This window comes from Thunnus thynnus, chromosome 22 (genome assembly GCF_963924715.1).
Source record: "Thunnus thynnus chromosome 22, fThuThy2.1, whole genome shotgun sequence".
In the NCBI taxonomy this organism is placed as follows: domain Eukaryota; kingdom Metazoa; phylum Chordata; class Actinopteri; order Scombriformes; family Scombridae; genus Thunnus; species Thunnus thynnus.
The window spans coordinates 25,511,330-25,534,889 of record NC_089538.1 but is presented as its reverse complement, the minus strand read 5'-3'; the positions used below and the strand labels follow the sequence as shown (position 1 = coordinate 25,534,889).

Here is a 23,560-nt window from a genome sequence, read left to right as displayed (position 1 = left end):
ATTTGTCCAGCAGGTGTTGCACTTCATCATCCTCCCATTAAAGCTATGAGGTTTTCCAGTCAGTTGAGTGTAAACTGGTTCATTACTGGAGGCTTCAGGACATTTACAGAAAGAACCAATGAAACGTATCACATTTTATAGATCAGACATAGAAAATCCTGCTCACTACTGAGTGTCTGTTATATCGGAAGTAGTGAATGAGGGGAGGGGGGCAGAAAAGTAGAAAGAAATTAATCTGAAACTCTCAGGACAAATGAAGTGACTTTTTATTAGCAGCAGCTGAAACAATTTGCCTCCACATTTAGAATGAAAAACAGTTTTATAGTCAAGTTTCAAACAGGTTTTTCAGGATGAGGCAGGTTTTATTCTGCTGCCAGCTACACACACAGATCTGTTGGAAAAATTAAAATGATTCACTGAAAACCTGCTTCTACTCAGTTCCACTCGAGCCACTAAAGTCGGTCTGATGTCGCCTTCAGATAAAACTGATCAGGTCATCAGATCAGGCAGCTGAAACCTGGGCTTTGTCTTACAGGCAGCATTTTTTCATATGTTGACTTCATGATTTGAAAGTGTTTAACATCTGACATCATAACAGGATATAAAAGACAGAAAATCACGGAAAGCCTGATAATAAAATGAATGATCTCAGAGAAAGTTAGAGGTCATAAAAGGTCGTCATATTCAAGTTCAGCCACAAAGCATCTGATGCTTCTGGATGAAAAGTCAGAGGATCAAGTTCCTCCAGTTCTTCCTGAGGAGAACATGAATGTGTGAACCAGATTTCATGGTAACTTCACTGGAGTCTCATTGTAGCTAAAACATCAGCACAGGTCAGAAGATGTGAGCTGGAAACTTTCAGAAAATTGTGATTTGACACACTGACGGGACTCTTCTTCTTCTTCTTCTTTTGCTTCTACTTCTTCTTCTTCTTTATACTGTAAACATGACTCAAAAGTCTGATGATACTGAAACATGAACAGCTGTTGACATGATAAATAAACAAACTCATGACTTAAAGTTTCTATGATCCACAGCGACCAATCAGAGAGTCCAAACATACACAAGAATCCAAGCAGCTGAAGTTTGATCAGAATCTTCTGATACAGTTATTGATTTATTGATCAGTAGAAGAACCTGAAACTAGAAAACAAACAAGATCAAAGATGGTTCCTCTGAGAAAAACACTCAGTGTCCCAAATCCATTCTCATTCTGCACAGTAAATACGACAAATTACAGTGTTCAGTCTGAAAAATACAACAAATTACAGTGTTCAGTCTGCAGTCAGTATACAACACATGAAGCTGACTACAGCTGAAAAACCCACCGTATGTAGTCTGCACACTGTCTGCTTTAGTAAACTGAATTTAGTCTCAAACCTGCTCTGAGTGAGTGTGTAGTAGGTTATGGATTTAGGATGCAGTGATGTTAGAAAGCTCATAAATGACAGTCAAGTGGAGACTCTTCACAGGAGACAATCTTTTGTCCAATCTTCTGTATTATTATTATCATTATTATAAATAATGCGCGCTGCATATACTGTTTACTATCCTGTACATTCTTCTCATTCTTTTCTTTTTAATATTTCAAGTTTAATCTGTAGCTGCTCCTCTTAATAGAATATATTAATATATAATACATTTTTAAGTAAGTAAAGCTTTATTTATATAGCACTTTTTAAAACACACAGTTATAAAATGCTTCACAAACAAAAAGACATGCAAAATTAAAACAAATAGATTAACAAAATAGCGTAATTTACAATATAAAATATAACACACACAGCACAGAGAAAAACAGACCAAACTGAAATGAACCAAGACATGGGAACAGGAAGGGAAGTCTATAGAAAGGCTTGCAGATATAAATGAGCTTTAAGGTGCCGTTTAAAGCAGTCCAAAGATTCGGCAGATCTAATTGATTGTGGCAGACGATTCCACAGAGTTGGGGCTAAGATTGCAAATGCGCGGTCACCTTTTGGGGATGGATAAAAGGCCGAGATTTGAGGTCTGTAGAGGTCGAGAAGTCAAATGAGGAGAGAGGAGGTCAGAGATGTAGCGAGGGGCAAGGTCATGAGGGGCTTTGTACATAATCAGTGGGATCTTGTAGTTGATTCTGAATTTTACAGGAAGCCAATGGAGGGACACCAGAACAGGGGTGATGTGGGACCTACAGCTGGTTCTGGTAAGAAGTTTTAGAGCAGACTGACTGAGGTATGTGTAGAGGGCGTTACACTAGTCTAGCCGTGAGAAAATGAACGTGTGAATGAGTCATTCAAGATCAGCAAAGGACAATATAGGTCTTTTGCAATATTTCTTAACTGAAGGAAACATGACTGGACAAGACTATTAACATGATTGTCAATTGTCATATACTGGTATTTTTCTCAAATTATAAATTATTTCTTTTTTATATTATTTGGGATTTCTTAACTCTGTATATATTTTTGATGCACCACAACAACATGTTGCAGGGGAAATGTGACACTCTGTACTTTTGTGTCATGAGTCATGTGACCCAAAACCACAGACACAAAGCAGCATAACTGAAGCATCTGTCCACAGCAGATGGGGATCATATTTAGTATAGTGTAAGTATAGAGAAACACCGTCAGAGGTTCATCTCAACTCTCATTTATTCTCCTGTCCTCCCTGTGATGGAGGGAGATGATGTCACTCTGCACTGTAAAACAAAGACCTCTAACCTTCCAGCTGATTTCTATAAAGATGGCTCCCTCATCAGGACTGAGCCTGCAGGTCACATGACCATCCACCATGTTTCCAAGTCTGATGAAGGCCTCTACAAGTGTAACAGCAGTCATGGAGAGTCTCCACCCAGCTGGATCACTGTCACAGGTGAGGAAGTCAAGACAATTCAAGTCAAGTCAGATAATGATAATGAAATAAAAATAATTAATTAAGAAGATAAATAAAGGGGAAAAACAAAAACATAAATCATATGGTTAATCATATGGTCATCTGCAACAATTCACTTTTCAGTATCTTTTTTTGGTCTATATTTATTCTGTATGAACCTTGTGGATGCTGGTAGCTTGTTATAATTAAATATGACTGTATAGCACACTGTAGATTTTAAATGATTATTTCTAGGTTGAGGAAGTACCAGGTCGCCACCTAGTGCCTGTCTGGTGAAATGAGTGTGACTGTTTTCTATATCGACTAATAGATCAGATAAAAATGAAGGATTCCTTGACAATAAAACCTTCCTAAAAAATGAGAGAAGGCTTAGAAGGAGTCTGCATTCAACTGTCAGCCATGAGAGGCGTTTATACATAACAGTCACATTTGTTCTATATGAACTAACCTGGCAGCTCTGTTTAGTGCCATTTGAACTTTGTGAAGCTCCTGATGACCATATGATGAACAATATTCTAGATGTGACAAAACAAGTGCCTGTAAAACCCGATTAAAAGTAGAAGCAGGTATATATGTAACAAATTTCCTCACAATAGTGACACCCTTACCCATTTTAGCCACTATATCATCAATATATCATCAATACTTCAGCCTCTGGTGGCCGAAATGAGTATTACAACAACAAACACTTTTAATATGATCCTGACAAAAAATGAATAAATAAATCACCTGTTCTTAAGTCATAAACACAGGACAGAAAACAATTTAGATCAGACTTAGACTTTTTTTCTTACCTGCCTCTCAGGGCTTCCGTAGTTAATTGTGTTCCAGATACTGGAAATATACCGACGGTTTCAGCCAGAAGAGATGAAGATGTGAGAAGAAGAGACACAAACTGATAGATCAGTTGTTGGATTAATTTGTTAGTTTTTGTTTCATTTAATATCAAACGTTACTCAGAAACACACATCAGTGTTCATGATAAAAGTCTTAAAAATGAACAAAAACGATAAGAAAAACAATAAAAACATGTAGTTTTGTGGTTCCTCCTGCAGGTGTTTAAGAGTCACTCAATAATCTACAATCATCATGTCTTCATTTCATTTCTATTTTATTTAATAGCAAGAAAAATAGCGGAACAATGTAGAAACTGTGAGGACAAAAGCACTAAAAATATTAAACAAGTCAGGAAGTTAGACAAAGAATATCCTTCATATATATGAGCTGGAACATTCCTATTTTAAAGAATGAATTGTCAATAACAAAAGAGGAAACAAACTTTACATGTATACATGTAACAGAATTCAAAGGGAACAATCAGATTGATTATTGAGACGTTAGTGGTCACAATTATCAGAAGAATGAAACATTTGTGTAAATGTTGAAATTGTAAGAAGTGAAGTGGGATTTTATCATTTTATAAGCTCTGTTGTAGAGTCTGTATTGGTTCAAATAAGAGACCAAACTGGGAGACAGTAAGACATGTTTGAAAGCATAACTGCATGAAGATATGTATTAGAGATGGAAAGTGTAAGACATGGCCTGATCTGACTGTAAAGATATATTTTCTTCTTCGACCCTTTAATTATTCTCTGAATATGCTCTTCAAATGTGAGGTCGGTGTCGAGATAAACACTGATGTATTTAAAACTCTTAACGCAGTAAAACTCTGGTTGGACAGAACTATGAGACATAGACAAATGTTTTCTTTAGGGGATGGAAATAAATACGTTCAGGGGGTTTTTTTACATTAATGTTCCTCAAAAGATGGATTTATCTTCATCTCAGCCTGAAGATGTTTTCGGTAAACGAGGACCTGATTAGCAGCAGATACTCTCTTCTATCTTCCTCAGTAACATGTCTCAGTTTTTCAGACTGTCAGGACGAAGCAAAAACATGTCAAATGAATAATTTCTCCCATAATTGATAAATGTCAGACATCAGAAAATGAAGCCACAGTTTCATCACTTGTTGGTCTGACATTTTATTATCAGCTGTTTGTTTTGTTATTAAACTGTTGATATTCTAAACTGCAGTTTGACATCAGAACCTTTTAAGTTAATTATAAAATACTTTGTTAAACTGCTCCTGATGTTTAATCCAGTTCCTGCAAGCTGGTGATTAAAACCAGCCAGTAGGTGGCAGCACGGGAGCTTCTCTTTGTACAACAGCAGCTGTTCATAAATACATAGAATGTAGAAGCTATAATAGTTTCCACTTTACTGTGTGCTGTGTGACCTTTAATCCACAAGAGGAGAAAATACATATATGATTTCTGCAAGAAGAAGGAGCAGCATCATCACTGCTGTTTGAACACTGATCTACAACAGGTCAAGTAAACAGCAAAGACAAAATATCTGCATGTGTCAATATATCAAAAAAAAAAACTGAGTTCATCTAAATGTGCAAACTCTTTAATTGCATGTTTGTCTGCAAGTAAACACAAGTGATGAAGCTTCTCTGCAATCAGACAAACCCCAACATGTTATTAAATGAAATGCAGAACATGTTATTGGCTGCATGCCAGTTACATAAAAACAAAACCGAAGCCTGCTGGCAGTTAACACGGGTGGAGTACATCTGATGAAGTACACAACACATAAAGACTGAACTAACTTTTGTGACCTCTCACCAAACTGCAGTGTGTAGCTGTGGTGTGATTAATTAGTAATTTTTGGTCACAAATGACTAAATAGAGAGAATAACTGCTCTAAACTTTCCTCCTGAATGTCTCTGTGGGGTTTCTGCTCAGTCCCGTTTTCTGTGAAATGAAACTTCCTTCTTTTATTTCTCTATAATCAGAGTTTTGAAATGTGCCACAAACTTTTCTTTAACATTCAGGGAAACCCCAAAACTGTCTTTCTACTCAGTTTTGTTCTCTTTCTCATTCCAGTGTGATTATCAGTGAACATGTTTCATCTCTTTGTTCAGTATGTTGGCAGACAGCCAGCGTGTCTCAGTCACCACGAAACAAAATGGCGCCAAACACACAAAGAGAAAAACAACACACCCAGTACAGGCGAGGCTGGATATTCAAACTGAAATGTTATGATGTTATCAGCTCGACAGAAAGTCAAACACGTTGCCTCCACATTTGTAATCTGTTTAATAGGGCAGGAATACTTTTTATTTATATATATATATATATATATATATATATATATATATATATATATATATATATATATATATATATATATATATATATATATATATCATGTGTTATCCAGTGTTATCCACCTTTTATCTCTACTGGTTATTTTGAAGCTGGATGAACCTCCTATGAAGCTCCCCACTCCCCACTATACTGGGAAGAACTCTACAATCACTTGGATACCAGGACGCCTGTCTGGGCCTCTGCAAGCAAGTTCAGACAACAAAAGGGTGGAGCAGGAGGGAAATGTGGTTTGAAGCTGCTGTTTAGTAGCACCTCCCCCACTCTCTCAGTCTGAATCAGCAAGTGGTTCAGTCCTTCCTCTTTATATCAGACTGAACTGAACTCAACACTTTATAAATATGATGCATCCATTGTCTGCAAGTCCCGAGTATCACATTCTCCCTGCAGCATGAGAGTCATCACATGGAAATAACAACGTTCCACTGTGATGAATGTATGTATATAAGTTCAGAGTGTGTTAAAACTAACATGGAGGCGACTGTCAGCCTGGCAGAGTTAACACACACTGAGAGCTGCTTTGACTCCCTGTATTCTTGTTATTGATGTTCTGTTGGTTTGTTGTTTATTTGCAGTTCAGACACACAGCAGAGATGTTTTCTGTTGTTTCTCTAACTGCAGATGTGTTAACATGGACTCTTTAAAACTTTGTTAATTGCTAGTTTTATTTGAGTTCAGTCAAAGATTGTACTTGACTCATTTAGGAGCTTTGTAACATTTTTCAGACTGTGTCCCAAAATCCACGGCCTTGAGTCTGTAGTGTGTTCACACTGGAAAAGAGACTAAATTCAGTTTACTCAAAGCAGACAGCATGCAGACTATATACAGTGGATGTCTGTCATGTCTGGGGGAAACCAGGCAGCATTCATCACCTACCCAGTACCATCCCAACAGTGAAGCCTGGTGGTGGCAGCATCATGCTGTGGGGGCGTTTTTCAGCAGCAGGGACTAGGGGACTGGTCAGGGTTGAGGGAAAGCTGAACGGAGCTCTGAGTGCTTCCAAAACATGGGTGACCTACACTTAGCCATGTACCTGAACGCCTCCTGTGTAGTCACTCACTGCTGATCTCCTAAATGCGCTGCTAACACTCAGCTTTCTGTCTGGTCACGGGGTTAGAGTGTCCATTCTTGATTAAAAGAACACTGATCAACAGATTTCACCATTTTCTGACATCTTATAGATTATTTTCATACATTACTTGTAGTTGCAGCTCTAGTTATGCTCAGTATTAACAGGAGGAATGATTAACCGATGAAAGAATCAACCTTTTAGACCTGGTTCCAGTTCAGAACGTGTTGTCATAGTGTAAAAGCTGAAGGAACCAAACATTCAGGAGTTCAGAGATCTGAGACACCAGGGACCCCTGCTCTATAATGAACATGTCGGTCAGGACATCTATGTTGTCTAGCATCACAAAACCAACAACAACAGCAAGAAGAAGAAGCACAGCAGCAATGGACAGACCAACTGTTAGTCCAAGATTTCCTTCATCCTTGTCTCCTCCAGTCCAGGTGTTTCCAGCTGTGTGACCTGCAGAGCAGAAACAGGTGTGAGGTATCAGCTGTCAGGTAGGTGATGACTGAAGAACTCTTCAAACTCATGTCAGACATTATCTACTGAACTCTGATCACATCACTCATCTCACCATCAACACCTTTATAAACACAAACAGCTGATCTGTGATGAAGCAGTTGCACTTCAAACTCACCTGAGTCACTAACTGTCAGATTGATGGTGTTCATGAGCTCAAGTCCTTTGCCGATCACAGAAACACGACACTCGTATGTTCCAGTGTCGTTGATGGTGACGTTCTTCAGAATCACAGAAACGTCTCCGTCCTTCTTCTCTGGATCTCTCAGCTGCACTCGACCACTAAAAGATGGATGCTGGAAGGATTCATATGGTCGGTTCTCTCTGAAGAAGAAGACATAACCATCTTTCTTCAGGTCAGGTCTGCTCCACTCTGACAGTGTGATGTTTGCATCTCTGGGACTCTGACACTGAAGAGTGACATCATCTCCAGGCTTTACTGTCTTTGTCTCTAAACAAAAACAGAAAAAAGAGAGAAAAGCAGGAAGCAGAAGAGATACAGTTCATTAATTGTGAGCATTTGAAATTCAAACAGGTCCTTGTTGTAACACCCCAGCTCCTGAATCTTTATTTTAAAAGAAACAGAACTGCTGAAGCTGCGTTCAGGTCATGCAGTACATTTGGGGGGGGGGGGCTGAAAACTCAGGTGTCTCCGTATTTTAGTGTGCATATCCTCACCTTCAGAACTCAGAGCAAAGATCCACATGCATGTGAAATAAATCACCCACGATGGCGCAGATGTTAATACAGCCATGGCAGGGCAGCCTGCCCTCAATGAAGCAGGAAGCACAACTGTGGTCAGTGTCTCTCTCTATACTCTGTGCACAAGGGGGGGTTGGGGAGGGGGACAATAGAGAAGAAGTGTGTATTCAGATCCCGAAAGTAGAAATACTGAAAATGTCAGCAAAATATTCTTAAATAGGCTAGTCTTCATTCAGATATTACACTGTAATATATATGAATATATAAATGTGTAAAGAGAATTTTACTGTCGTAGTTGGTCATCTGGAGATATTTTATATTGGGTGATTTAATCTATAATGTATAAGTGCCATGTTTTAAATGCCCATATCCTCATATGAAAAATGTTAATTTGTGAAGAAAGTAACTGATAAATAGTGGAGTAAAAAGTTGAATATGTCCCTCTAAAGTGTTGTGGGGTAGAGGGAGGCTATAAAGTGAGTCAAATTGGAGTTACTTGGGTAAAGTATAGCTGCAAGTACCTCAATTCATCATAAAACACATGTGAAATGTTGGTTGTAATGTGTTTTATGACGACCTTGAAGACACCACAAGCTGAACCACGTTGGTTCAACATAAAGTTGTTCTAAGGTGCAAGAGTTTTGACCTCTTTAGACACCCTTAAGTTTGGCAGCTGAAGCGTTTCAGTTACAAGAAAACGAAACTGAGGCCTGCGGGGAGTCAACAAGGGTGGAGAGAACACTTATATAAGTAACAATCTCATAAAGTACACAACACATAAAGACTGAACCAACCTCTGTGACCTCTCACTAAACTGCTCTGTAGCTGTGTCTCATTGTCATGTTTCTTAACTCCTCACATGGTTTTATTTCAGTAGTTATTTATATATATGAATAATTATGTTGACCAGTGATGTCAGAGGACAAAAAGACCAAAACGTTCTCAGCCATCTGGCCTTCATCAGTGTCCCACTGAAAACATTTGGTCTTTTTGTCCTCTGTAAATTAAATTAAATGTAAATGAAAAATTCAGTTCCATCTGATGGTGTCGATGAAACTAATTCAATTCTCTTCTGTGTCCTTCAGCAGCTTCAAACTCTGAATTCAATCATTTCTACTGAAACAAGGACACAGAGGGATTTACTGACGGTGAATAATTAGTCATTTTAGGTCACAAATGACTCATATGAGAGAATAAATGCTCAAAACTTCCCCGCTTGAATGTCTCTGTGGGTTTCCTGCTCAGTAAAGATGGTGGGTGGAGCTGCTGCTCTCAGTGTCTTGTCTTCCGTGAAATGAAACTTCTTCGTTTTACTTCTCTATAATCAGAGTTTTGAAATGTGATATGTAATTCTTTAACATAAAGGGAAGCCTTAAAACTGTCTTACTGCTTAGTTTTGCTTTCCGTCTCATTCCAGTGTGATTATAAGTGTCTGATTAGTCAGTGAACATGTTTCATCTTGATCAGTATGTTGGCAGACAGCGAACATGTCCTCAGGCAACACCAGGAAACAAAATTGTGCTAAAACCACACAGAGATAAAACAACACACCCACATATGCAAACAGACATGTCATCAGCTCAGCAGAAAGTCAAACACGTTGCCTCCACATTTACAATTCAAAAGATGCTTTGTTGGAGTTTCAGGTTGAGCAGGTTTTATTCTGCTGCACACAGACATCTGTTTAATAGGACAGGTATACTTTTTCTATTCTGTTCTATTACTTTATATTATTGAGCTGTTTTCAGCACACAGCTGGTTGAACCTCCTATGAAGCTCCTATTGATCCCCACTATACATAGTAGCACTCTGCAATCAATTAGTCAACTGATAGAAAATACTGACAACCATTTTGATTAATCTTTGAAGTCATCTTTAACATAAATAAGCCAAAGATTCTCTGGCTGCAGCTTCTCACTGTAAATATTAAACTTCTCCTCATATTGCTGCTGTTTCTCAGTCCAGTTCTACTGTTTTTATTTTCTCTTTTACTGTAATTTTATTCCTGATTTTATTATTTAATATTGACTAATGAGAGGTCTGTCTGTATTACTTGTTTTTATGTTGCTGCCTGTCTTGACCAGGACTTTTAATCTCAATGAAATTTTCCTGAAAAAAATGAAGGTAAAATAAAAATAAATAAACAAAATGGATCATTGATGATAATAGTTTCTTGCAGGTTTACAGGCAGATGGAGAAGCTGTCAGGACTGATACTGGACTTTTAGGGCCCTTGGTGATCTGGACTTCTCTTGTTTGACAGGAACTTTCTTTATAAATTACAGGAAGGTAAAACAATGTGCTGTTATTTCCAGTCTGACGTCCTGCTCTGCTGAACTGTATCATTGATGTGATCTTCAGATATAACCAGCCAGGCCACATTTTCAACATTCAGTACATAACATGATCTGCTTTCATGTGAAGTCATGTAAGTTAGTTCTGCTTCAGAAAGACTGAATCATGTTGTGTTTTCTGTATTTCAGTGTCGTGTGAAGTAACAAACAAACAGGATTCATTTCACACAAGACTGATCTGTTGTCAGAGTTTTATTGTAGCTAAAAACATCAGCAAAGGTCTTTCAGAAAATTTCCACTTACAAAGTTGTGATACGACACACTGACGGGACTCTCCTTCTTCTTCTTCTTCTTCTTTACACTGTAAACACGACGCAAAGGTCTGATGATACTGAAACATGAACAGGTGACATTAAAAGTTGTTGACATGACAAAGTTTCTATGATCCACAGCGACCAATCAGAGAGAAACATACAAACATTCTCTTCTCCAGTATGAACACACTACAGACTCAAGGCTGTAGATTTTGGGACACAGTCAGAAAAATGCTACAAAGCTCCTAAATGAGTCGAGTGGAGACTCTTCACAGGAGACAATCTTTGACTGAACTCAAGTAAAACTAGAAATGAACAGAAAGTTTTAAAGAGTCCATGTTAACACATCTGCAGTTAGAGAAACAACAGAAAACATCTCTGCTGTGTGTCTGAGCTGCAAATAAACCACAAACAGAACATTAATAACTCAGAATACAGGAAGTCAAAGCAGCTCTCAGTGTGTGTTAACTCTGCCAGGCTGACAGTCGCCTCCATGTTAGTTTAAACACATTCTGAACTTATCTACATACATTCATCACAGTGGAACGTTGTTATTTCCATGTGATGACTCTCATGCTGCAGGGAGAATGTGATACTCGCAAAGCAGAACCACAAAGCAGACAACTGATGCATCATATTTATAAAGTGTTGAGTTCAGTTCAGTCTGATAGAAACACAGTCAGAGGTCCATCTGAACTTTTATATAAAACATTAATGGTGTCTTCAAAAAAATAAATACAAACACAGAAATTAATAAAATGAACTGCAGTTTGTTGTCACATGTCAGTTTGAGACTGAACCACTTCCTGATTCAGACTGAGAGAGCGGGGGAGATGCAACTTCGTTAAAAACAGCAGCTTCAAACCACAACATTTCCCTCCTGCTCCGCCATTTTGTAGTCTGTAGTTGCTGGTAGAGGCCCAGACAGGCGTCCTGATATAAAGCATAAAGGTTTATTGTTTGATCCTCTTTATACTGGATATAGAAAAACAAGGCACCATGAACTCCCTGTTTTCTCTCTGAGGAGATAAATAATGACTCTGTTGAACTGTGTGTAACATTAAAACATATCTAAACTATATTATACTGCTGCATCATCAAGTCGGCAGCCATCACTCTCTGACTCATCCACAGATCGGTTACATCTCATCTGGATTACTGTACAGAATCCTAATTAAACTGTCCAGTAAACATCTGGACAGACTCCAGTACGACCACAGCTCTGCTACCAGAGTTTCTCACATCAGCAGACAACATCTCCACTGGCTCTCCTCACTTAATAATGACTTGACTACAGTAAATATACCTCTGATCTCCTCTAAACCTGCATTTAAAGTATGTGTATAGGGTTATGTGAAAGGTGCTTAAAGTCAAATCTATTCTTATTATCATTATTAAAGTTGTGATATGAAACACTGACAGGACTCTTGTCATTTACACTGTAAATACAACTTGAAGGTCGTCATGATACTGAACAAAAACAACCAGCAGGGAAACAGAACAGGTGACATGTCACACAGTCTGTTGACATGATAAATAAATAATCTGATGACCTGAAGTTTCCATGACACACAGCGACCGATCAGAGAGAAACATAAACAACACAGAATCCACACAGTTCTGCACCGACTAAATACTGTTTGATTAGAATATCCTGATACAGGAGGGATTGATCAATAACTAGAAAACAAATCAAAGATGTTTCCTCTGAGAAAAACACACACTGTGTCCTAAAGCCAGACTCAATCTGCACAGTAAATACAACACATCACAGTGTTCAGTTCTTGTCTCATAGTAAACTGGATATTTTTGGTCTTATGCACATTATAAACCATTACCTTTACACTAACCAGATAAATATATATATGTAGACATGTAACTGTATATTCCGTGTAAATATAATATAGCTTTTGTTAACTTTGTTCTATTTTCTTGACACTTTAAATATTTGTTAATACATTTTCTCTGTGTGTGTAATGTGGCGTTTTACTGTTCAATCCTGTATTGTATAATATTGTATAATGACAATAAAACTGAACCTTGAATCTCAGTCTCATCATGAACAGGTTGATAATATATTTGTGCAGGTTCTGCTATAACTGTTTAGTGTTTGGATATTAATGATAATAATATTCAGGCAGAATCCAACATAAACTTTAACTTTATTGATTATTGTTGGTCCTAAATGTGTTTCTGCTGTATGGTGCATTGTGGGACGGCAGTTAGCACCCACAGCACATTCACCTATCTGCTTTGAAGTTTTTTTGAAAGATAAAAACTTGAATTTTACTGTCAGTGACGTGTTTCTGCAGCTTTAACTGTGATCGTTATAAAAGAGTCCATGTTAAAGCAGCTGAAACAGGAAACATCTCTGCTGAGTGTCTGAGCTGCAAATAACCCAAAAACCATCAGAATACAGGAAGTCAAACAGGTTCTCAGTGTGTGTTGGACTCTAACACCAGACTGACCATCGTCTCCACTCCTGTTTTACTTTTAATGGGCAGATCATATGAGTTTATGTCTAGAAATGCATGACAGTGGAACATTTTTACTTTGACGTGATGACTCTCAGGCTGTGGGGGAGGGGGATGTGATACTTGGGACTTTTATGTCAGAGTTAGACTAGACTGTGAACTCACTGCTGTCAGAGAGATCAACTGTCAGTGTAGATAATAAATAACTGTGTTGCAGGTTTTGCCTGGTACAAAGCTCAGGTGTGTCAGACTTTGAGCTTGTTTGAACAGGTTTAATTGCAGGTAAGATAAGATGTGCAAACAGAATCAACCACTCACAGCGTTTCTGGATTCACTTCTGCAGAAAAGAAACTTACTGCTCTTGAATCATATTCGCATCATAAATCTACATATGAAAATAAAAAATATATTCAATTCTTATAAAATATTTAGTTTGTTCATGGAGCACTTTTCTAAATAGTAAACAGGAAACACTGCTTCTCATGCAGAATTAACTAAATGTTTTCATGTCATCACAGATACTCATGTGTTTAAAGCAAAGACAAGACAACAAGGATTTAGATTCATCACCAGGCTTCCTTTGCCAACTTAGTCGATGCATGAAACCTTTCTGATTTAGATCACAGGATTTTTCGACTTTTCTTTTCATTCTGTTAAATAATGATCAGCCAGTTCAAACTGTGGAAAACTTTACGAATCGAGGAAGATTCATAGATGATGAACTTTGTGTCTCTGTTCATGTGGATTATTAAATGTATGCAACATGTTTATGTGCTGAAAAGAATATGTTTTATTCTTGTTTTTTTTTTTAAATTGAAATTAATTAATCAATCTTTTAGAGGGCCAGGGGCCCAAATTCATAAAGGTTGATTTTTGGACCCTGCATTTATCATTTTCCTTCATTCATTATATCCAACTAATGCAGCAGTAGATACAAAGAACAACAGGACAAATCTGCCTAATCTGCATTTTATTTTTATTTGCAATCATTATTATAATTGTAATGGGATTCAGTGGAGAAGAGAGTTATCAATTCAGTAGAGAAATTGCAGGACTGGCAATTAAACAAGTGGCTACCAGAGCAAGTGTTTATTGACTGTGCCATTCTAGACAAGCAGGTGAGAAAAAAAGAGTTGCTATATCATTTGACGCACCACTGCTTCATCAGCAGCAGGCTGCTCTGGCTGTGCTTTAAATTTCTTCTGCATCAGATTGACAACAACAGCAAAAGCAACCACACAAATAACTGACAGACTTGTTATCACTCCAGCCCTGCTTCCACGGCCCTTAGCTCCTTCATCCTGGTCTCCTCCGTCCTTTTGTTCTTCAATCCAGGTGCTTTCAGCTGAGTGACGTTCATAAGCAGGTGTGTCGACTGCAGAGCAGAAACAGGTGTGAGGTATCAGCTGTCAGGTAGGTGATGACTGAAGAACTCTTTGAACTCATGTCAGACATTAGCTACTGAACTCTGATCACATCACTCATACCACCTGTTTTCCATGCATTCTCATCAACACCTTTATAAACACAAACAGCTGGGGCCTGTTTCAGAAAGCAGATTCAGCAAACTCTGAGTCTAACCCTGAACTCTGAGTTGATGAACCTCAAGATGGGAGACTCAGAGTTTTCGGATTCTGAACAGTTTGTTCAATCAACTCTGAGTATGTTCACTTTGAGTTGAGTTAAGCTCGTGCGTGATGAATAAAACAAGCCATCATCAATGGAGTTCCGATACAAGGAGTCACCATGGCAACAGGTAAATAAAAGGCAGAGCCTCCATTTTAATCCAGTGGACATAGAGATATGGATGCAAAGAGCCTGAGTCAAAGCAGGAAAAGTGTCAATAAGTTAATACAATAAAGTTTTATTGAGTGTCGTCCATTAATTCGTCATTTATCAGACTTACATTTCCTTAATGATGATAAAGTGGAATCTGACTGTGTATCAGGCTGCAGCTTCATTACATTTTAAATATATTTGTTCAGCTTTAATCTGACGGACAAAACACAGGAAGCAGCGACTGAAAAATATAGTTAAAGATTTAAAGCATATATAGATCAAAGACACAGAGACGTGACTGTAGTTCACAGTCTGATCAGTAATAGTGTGTTTGCTGATTTGTACCTGAAAAGCCGTCAAGGTTAAAATGCAGAATAATTAAAATTTTTAGAAGTCTGTTTGTATTTCAGCTCAACAACATTCAGTAACTTTATTTCAGCTGCTTCAACAAATGTAGTAAATTTAAACATTGTCACTGACATGCTGTTAAAACTCATTAAGATTATGCTCCCTATTTAAAAATCTCACTTTCAAACTACATTCTGCAGCTGCACCTCAATCCTGCTCACTCAGCTAATTAACATCTAATCTCCAATATTATTGGAATGATATCCCATCAGTGCAACCAATCACATCATGACTGATAGAGATAATTATTCATTGATCCCACGTGTCTAAAGCTTCTTCCTGATATTTCAAATTTAAACTGAGAATACACATTATGTGCAATAAAGATTTCAGTATAGGAGCTGCTCTTACAAGCTAACAGCTGTCGGTTTTATTCACGCTGTGTAATATCTGAATGTGAGAGAAAAAACACTGTTCAGGGAAATGACTGATGCACATAAAAGTGGTAACTTTAGACAGTCCCGAGTAACTAAACTAATATCCAACCAGGATTTAGATTCTGACAGATAGTAAACCTCTGCTAATGAGTACGCTTTGATACGGACTGAATGAGGAAATGAAACAGTGTGTCTGGCTCTGTAAAAGGAGACAGAGAGAAACTCAGGGTTTGTTGAAGAAAACCTGCCAGTGAGCACGTTAGCTTCCCAGAGTCAGTTACTGCAGTAACTGACCACAAGTTTAATTTAGCTCTCTTTCTGAAACTGAAAACGCAGAGTTTCCCTCATCTCAGGGTGAATAAACTCTTAGTTTTCAATAAACCAGCTTTCTGAAACAGACCCCTGATCTGTGATAAAGCAGCTGCACTTCAAACTCACCTGAGTCTTCAACTTTCAGGTAGATGAGGTGCTCGACGTCAGTGGCTCTCTTTCTGCGTCCTTTGATGTTCACAGAGACATGACACTTATACGTTCCAGTGTCATTGATGTTGACGTTCTTCAGAATCACGTCTCCGTTCTTCATCTCTGGATCTCTCAGCTGCACTCGACCACGAAAAGATGGAAGCTGGTAGTTTTCATACAAGCGGTTCTCTCTGAAATAGAAGACACAATCATCTGGCCTCAGGTCAGGTCTGCTCCACTCTAACGCTGTGATGGCTTTGTCACGGGGACTCTGACACTGAAGAGTGGCATCATCTCCAGACTTTACTTTTACTGTCTTTGTCTCTAAACGAAAACAGAAAAATGAGAGAAAAGCAGGAAGCAGAAGTCAGTGATACAGTTAATTTATTGTGAGCATTTAATATTCAAAAAGGTCCACAGTCAGGACTTGTAACACTCCAGACTGTTTAGACATGAACTGTGTTCACAAGAAACTCATCACAGAATGATCTGAAATAACAGCAGTGATCATTCACACTGTCTGCTGCCAGTAGCAGTTTATATTGTTTGACACATTCAAAACAGTATCCTGACTAAGAAATTATGAATTATTTTAACTATAGTTGAGATCAGAGGAAAATATGTTGATGTATTATGGCAGACTTGTATATGTTAAAGTTAAGTCAGGATACTGTTTTAAAACTATTTAAATTTTTTGATGTTGTCCATCCAACAGGTGGATTGGGCTGCCGGTTTTAGTGTTTTCAATAAAATGCAAAGTTTATCATGTATTATGTCATCTATTATATGAATAATTATATCAGTAAATCATCACAGATGCCTGAATCTCAGTGAAGCCTCTTTAATCAAACAAACGTTCAAATGTTCAGTAAGTTGTTTCCTGTGAGCTTCAGGTTCTCTAAAGTTCTGAGTTGTTGTGATTCACAGTCTCTTTATATAGCACCTACAGTAACCCAGATATCTGATTTGACTCACCCTGAAACTAAGGCCCAACTGATGCTGGATTTTTTGGGGCCAATACTGATATTAGCGATTAAAAAATTCTGATATCGATATATCGGCTAATAACCTTATGTATACAGAATATATACATAAACACACATTTTTTGCAATGATCCCTCAAATGTGGTTATCAAACACTAGTGACAAAGATATGTAATGGAAGCACGATATTTTACAGTTTAACAATAAACTTTATTTTATAAAATGACAGTGTACTGAAACAGTAAACTCCACTGAGGATTTAATAATTATAAATAACTATAAATGAAAAAAACAACACAGAACAAAAAAAAAAAAAACATATGTATGTATATATTAAACTTGAATTAAGAAAAAGGATCAGATATTCATACAAAGCTGCCTATATAACTTTAACAAATGAAAAATATATATATATTGACGCATATCGGCCAACATATACGCCAATACTGATATATCTTTGACAGGCCAATATAGGCTGACCAATATATGATGATATCTGTTTACCAGCCCTGAAGGAAGTACTCAGATCCTTTACTTCAGTAAAAGTACCAATAAAACAATGTAAAAATACTCCATTACAAGTAAAAATCCTGCATGAAAAATTCTACTACAGTAAAAGTACATAAGTATTATGAGCTTGATGTAGTTAAAGTATTGCAGTAAAAGTACATAAGTATTATGAGCTTGATGGAGTTAAAGTATTGCAGTAAAAGTACATAAGTATTATGAGCTTGATGTAGTTAAAGTATTGCAGTAAAAGTACATAAGTATTATGAGCTTGATGTAGTTAAAGTATTGCAGTAAAAGTAGTGGTTTGGTCCCTCTGACTGATATATTATTATATATGACATCATTAGATTATTAATAGTGAAGCATCAGTGTTAGAGCAGCATGTTACTGTTGTAGCTGCTGGAGGTGGAGCTAGTTTACACTACTTTATATACAGTTAGCTAGTTTAGTCCACTGGTTCCCAACCTAGGGGTCGGGCCCCTCCAAAGGGTCAGCAGATAAATCTGAGGGGTGGTGAGATGATTAATGGGAGAGGAAAGAAGAAAAAACAAAGTTCTGATACACAAATCTGTTTTCAGTTTTTGGACTTTTTCTCTAATCTTTGATTTTTGCTGAAATATTGGATCATTTGAACATTTATTGAAATGAAAGCATGTGAGAAGTTTAGAGGGAAAAATCACTATTTGGTGGAGCTGTTAACAACTCATAGACATGTGAAATGTGACCCCGACTACACACTGCTTTTTGTAAGACATCAAAAGCCAAAAAGGTTGGAAACCACTGGTTTCATCTTTAACAATGTGTTGTATTTTAAAAGCTTGTTATATTATCCATCGTGTCAAATCTTCATCTGAAAAGTAACTAAAACTGTCAAATAAATGTAGTGGAGTAGAAAGTACAATATTTCCCTCTGAAATGTAGAAAGTAGCATCACATAGAAATACTCAAGTAAAGTACAAATACCTCAAAACTGTTCTTAAGTACAGTACTTGAGTAAATGTATTTACTTATTTTCCATCTCTGCTGTTGACATTCCAGTCAAAGTGTGAGACAGAGATGATACAGAAGATAATTTGTCTGTTGTTGTTCGGTTCAGCCGATCACAATGAAGGCTGAAGGCGTAGCACACAGTGGTTTCAAAAGCATTTTACAGAACCAGTTTGTGATGTGACACAAACGCCACTGATGACTCATCAGACGAGAGAGGTCTAATCGCAGTCTTGCAGACTATGGCTGCAGTTGAATATACTTTTTTGCTTAGGAAGGTTCCTGACTGAGTGAAATGAATTCTCTAAATGCTGAGAAAGGGTGCATCAATGCTTCCTTTCTAATCTCCTGTGTTTAGCTTGTTTGATAACAGGATAAACAAATATACAATATATTATATGTTGTTCGTGTGAATTAAAAATCAGAAATTAATCTGCTTTTCCCGTTTTCGTCTTCAAGTCGGCAATTGGAATAGAAATTAAAACAAAACCAGAAAACAACTTGTTTTTCGCTTTTATTGCTGTATGTATATTATCTGCCCCTACTGCATTTCTACAAATACACTGTCATTTACTATGCTTGCTATAGATAGATAGATAGATAGATAGATAGATAGATAATCAATGAAGTTACACTTCTGTGCCTCGTGCATAAACGCACTTATTGTTTCTGCTGCGGGTGATCGCTGCAATCTGTTTCCTGTTTGCACCAAAGTACAATATTACAAAAATCACAGATACTAAAAACAAAATAATACAGAGAATCTAAAAAACAACAACAAAGAGTTATAAATATTCTACACATCGTGGCATGTCAATAAAATATCAATTATTGCCATCAGTATTTATTACCAAGTTACAGAATCAACTGTGAAGACGACATACAGTGTTTCAGTCATTAAGTTTCATTATTAAAATTGCAAAACGTCCTCACCTTCAGAGGAAGAGGCCAGAGCAACGATCCACATGCATGTGAGGTAAGTTGCACATAGCGCAGATGTTATTGCAACCATGGCAGGGCAGCCTGCCGCTGATGAAGCAGTGAGTTCAACTGGTTGGGTACGTCTGACTTTGTGTTACTTCTTCCTGCGTTCGCCGTTGTTTATAAGTCTCTACAGAGGGTGGGGCAGCTCCCGAGTCACGTGATTTCCAGGAAACCCTCTGGTTTCAGCTTAAATTGGCAATAGAAACTAACTACCTGATTTCCTGCAAAGTCCGTTTAATACTGCTGGTACTGCAGCTATTAGAACACTGATTAGAAGACTGATTAGTCTTTTACCATACTTGCCATTGATTTGATGTCATATTGTAAATTTGTAATGGTGCAAGAGGTTAGGGTTACTTGTGGGATGGGATTTTGTTACAATATATCAAACTGTATTTCAAATTGTACAAAGAAACAAAAAAATAATGAAAAAATACTTTGAACAAAAAAGATTAATCTATTGGTATTTATCACAGATAATATTCAATCTATAATATTAATTTCACTTTGATTTGGCCAAAACCTAAAGTGATTTCCACTGATCCTTCATTATGAGACAGAGTCAGACCTGAATGCGAAAGAGCTTTGGATGTGGGAGACACGGAGAGTGTATTGAGTGGTAAAATATGCATATAACTTATTACGTAATTAATACATTCGTTTTTTTAATTAACAAATTTACATCAGTAATTTTCTGCCAGCATTCCTCTCTCGCCTTATTTGCAGCAACAGCGTTGCTATTTGCTGTGATAATGTATTTATATTCTTCATAGCTCTCCATTATAATGATCTGTTCCTCCTGACTGAAGCAGGCGGCACGTGATTGGTCCATTTTGTGTGGAAAAAGAGTCAAATGACGCGCCAAACGCCTCCTTTTATGGGGACACGCACAGAGCCTGAAGCAGAAAGCCTGGGTTAACAAAGAAAGTTCATATCCACCGTCGTGATACCACTTATCTCTGATCGCGAGTTTAGGGTTTGTTGATCCAGCTCACACAAAGAAAGCCTGGGTATGTTGAACTTGCTTCATAGTAAAACCCCTCTGAACTGCTGAAGCTGCGGTCATGGGCCTGTTTCAGAAAGTGGGATTAGTGAAAAGTCAGAGTTTGTTGTTCACCCTGAGATGAGGGAAACTCTGGGTTTTCAGTTTCAGAAAGACAGTTAACTTAAACTCAGGGTCAGACTCTGTGAAGCTAACCTGCTCACTGGCAGGTTTTCTTCGACAAACCCTGAGTTTCTCCTCTCATTCATTCAGTCAGTATCAAATCCATTAGTGGAGTTTCACTGTCTGTCAGAATCTAAATCCTGGTTGGATATTAGTTTGTTACCCAGGACTTTCTAAAGTTACCACTTTTATGTGCATCAGTCATTTCTTTCATCAGCAGTTTTTCTCTCACATTCAGATATTAGCCTACAGAGCATGAATTCATTCTCAGCTCAGCATCAAACCTCTGCATATCCTTCTGTTATAATGCTGTGGCTCTGTCAGTTTGTTAGAGCAATGAAATCTTTATTGCACATGATGTGTAATCTTAGTTTAAATCTAAAATACCGGTATGAAGCTTTGGTCGCTTTGGATCAACGAAGCATTATTATGGATCACACTGTTTTTCTTGGCAAGCTCTGCCCTACTCTGCCTCTGATTGGTTAGTACTCGTTGCCTTTGTTGGTTGGGTTGGTTAGGTTTAGGCATGAGGTAAGCCAATCTGAGGCAGAGTAGGGCGGGTCTTGCCAAGAAAAGCAGTGTGATCCATAATAACGCATAAATGAATAATTATCTCTATCACTCATGATGTGATTGGTTGCACTGATGGAACATCATTCCAATAATATTGGAGATAATATGTTAATATTTCTGAATGAGCAGCATCAAGCAGAATCGCTGAATGCTGTTGAGTAAAGATACAAATATGTCTAAAATTTTAAATCTTTAACCATATTTTTCATCTTCAGTTGCTGCCTCCTGTGTTTTGTCTGTCAGATTAAAGCTGAACAAATATATTTCAAATGTCATGTAGCTGCAGCCTGATTCCACTTTATCATCATTAAGGAAATGTAAGTCTGCTAAATGATGAATTAATGAATGACACTGAATAAAACTTTATTGTGTTGACTTATTGACACTTTTCCCCCTCTGACTCAGGCTCCTTGTTTAAAGATAAATGTGCCACATCCACATACACATGCATTAATATCTCTTTGTCCACTGGATCAATACGGAGGCTCTGCCTTTTATTTACCTGTTGCCATAGTTACTCATAGTATCGGAGCTCCATTGATGATGGATCATTGGTGATCATTCACCACGTACGCAGTTAACTCAGAGTGAACAAACTCAGAGTTGACTGAACTGACTCTGATCAGCTTTTCTAGAACTAAAATCTCAGTATTCATCCACTCAGAGTTCAGGGTTAGACTCAGAGTTTGTTAAGCCTGCTTTCTGAAACAGGCCCCTGGTCATGTGGTACATTTAAGCTTCAAGTGTATGTGTGGGTATACAATGTGATGCCAGCTCTAAGCAGGGCAATTTACTGCATGTCTACTAAAAAATAATGCAGTATGAAACATGTTACAGTCTTTCATGTAATCAGTGGTATTTACTGCACTCTGGAGACTTAACTTCAACCTTTAAGGCAGAGCCTCCTTCCAGGCAACATAACTGCCCCTATAAACAGCACCAAGTCTGTGGAAGACAGCTGTCTGAAGGACAAACAAACACTGGGAAATAAGTATACAACAAGTTAACAGCACCTTGTGTCCACAAATACACGGTGCCTACACTCCAAACATGCCAGGTATTGAGAACCACAAGACTAAAGGTTGTAATGAAAGAAAAAGAAATAGTTCAATAAATGTCTTGTAAAGCTTACAGGAGTTATACGTTTTAACAGCTATATTTAGACATAGAAGAAATGCATTGTTTGATATGGACAGTCAGCTCTGAGAAGTGTGGCTTTTTCTCAAGAATTTTTTATTCGTGAATATAAATTTTGGTCAAAATTCACAAATTAATTAAATAAAAATGCAAGCGGAGATTCATATTCAGTGAATACTGTAGGAATTTGTGCACTCAAATATCTTTATGATTTTATGGGGGAATGATGAATTATTATTGTGCACAACTCCAACATGAAATTATTTGTCCAGTCACATAACTCATATGAGAGTAGGTATATTAAAAAGGAAATAGTCCTCCTTGTTGGCCACACAAGAGAGATCAATTAGAATTGTGATTGTTATTAATCTTAATCATGATTTTGCAAGGATATAGGTCTTTTAAGGTTAAGTGACTGAGATGCAATCACAAGAAAACACAAACAAGTCCACCTTAGTTACACACACATGTATTACTAATACTACAGCTACAAGCACTAAATACTACAACAATTTACAGAAAAGACACAAGAGGGAAAGGGAAACTGGTACACAAGGTTATGGCTAGTGAATGACTGAAATGCATGGTGCAGAGTTATCTATTGTGTAGTTGGTATGAGAGACCTCATAACTGTTACCTGAGAAGCAGCGAGTCAATTCAATGGTACAACAGCTTAGTTCTGAATTGCCAATTGAAGTTACAAATCATGAAAGCACCAGGGTTTAAGCAAGTTGATAAAGGTTTTGTACAAATACTTGCTCACACCCT

The 23,560-nt window shown here is 37.5% G+C and overlaps 2 protein-coding genes and 1 long non-coding RNA gene across 3 annotated transcripts in view; 1 reads left to right on the top strand and 2 right to left on the bottom strand.

Moving 5' to 3' along the window:
- LOC137174240 (Fc receptor-like protein 5) overlaps window positions 1–23,560 on the top strand; it is a 51,060-nt gene that overhangs the window by 12,165 nt on the left and 15,335 nt on the right. The gene's annotated exons all lie outside the window — the stretch shown is intronic.
- Window positions 6,120–8,112, bottom strand: LOC137175216 (uncharacterized). Its single transcript, XR_010925584.1, has 3 exons — window positions 7,762–8,112; window positions 6,929–7,583; window positions 6,120–6,822 (listed from the first exon to the last, which is right to left on the bottom strand). It is a non-coding gene; the product is annotated as an uncharacterized lncRNA (long non-coding RNA).
- On the bottom strand, window positions 14,384–20,017 carry LOC137174594 (uncharacterized). Its single transcript, XM_067579984.1, has 3 exons — window positions 19,867–20,017; window positions 16,429–16,776; window positions 14,384–14,801 (listed from the first exon to the last, which is right to left on the bottom strand). Exons 1-3 carry the CDS (start codon window positions 19,943–19,945, stop codon window positions 14,563–14,565), a joined length of 666 nt encoding a protein of 221 aa, XP_067436085.1. The 5' UTR covers window positions 19,946–20,017; the 3' UTR covers window positions 14,384–14,562.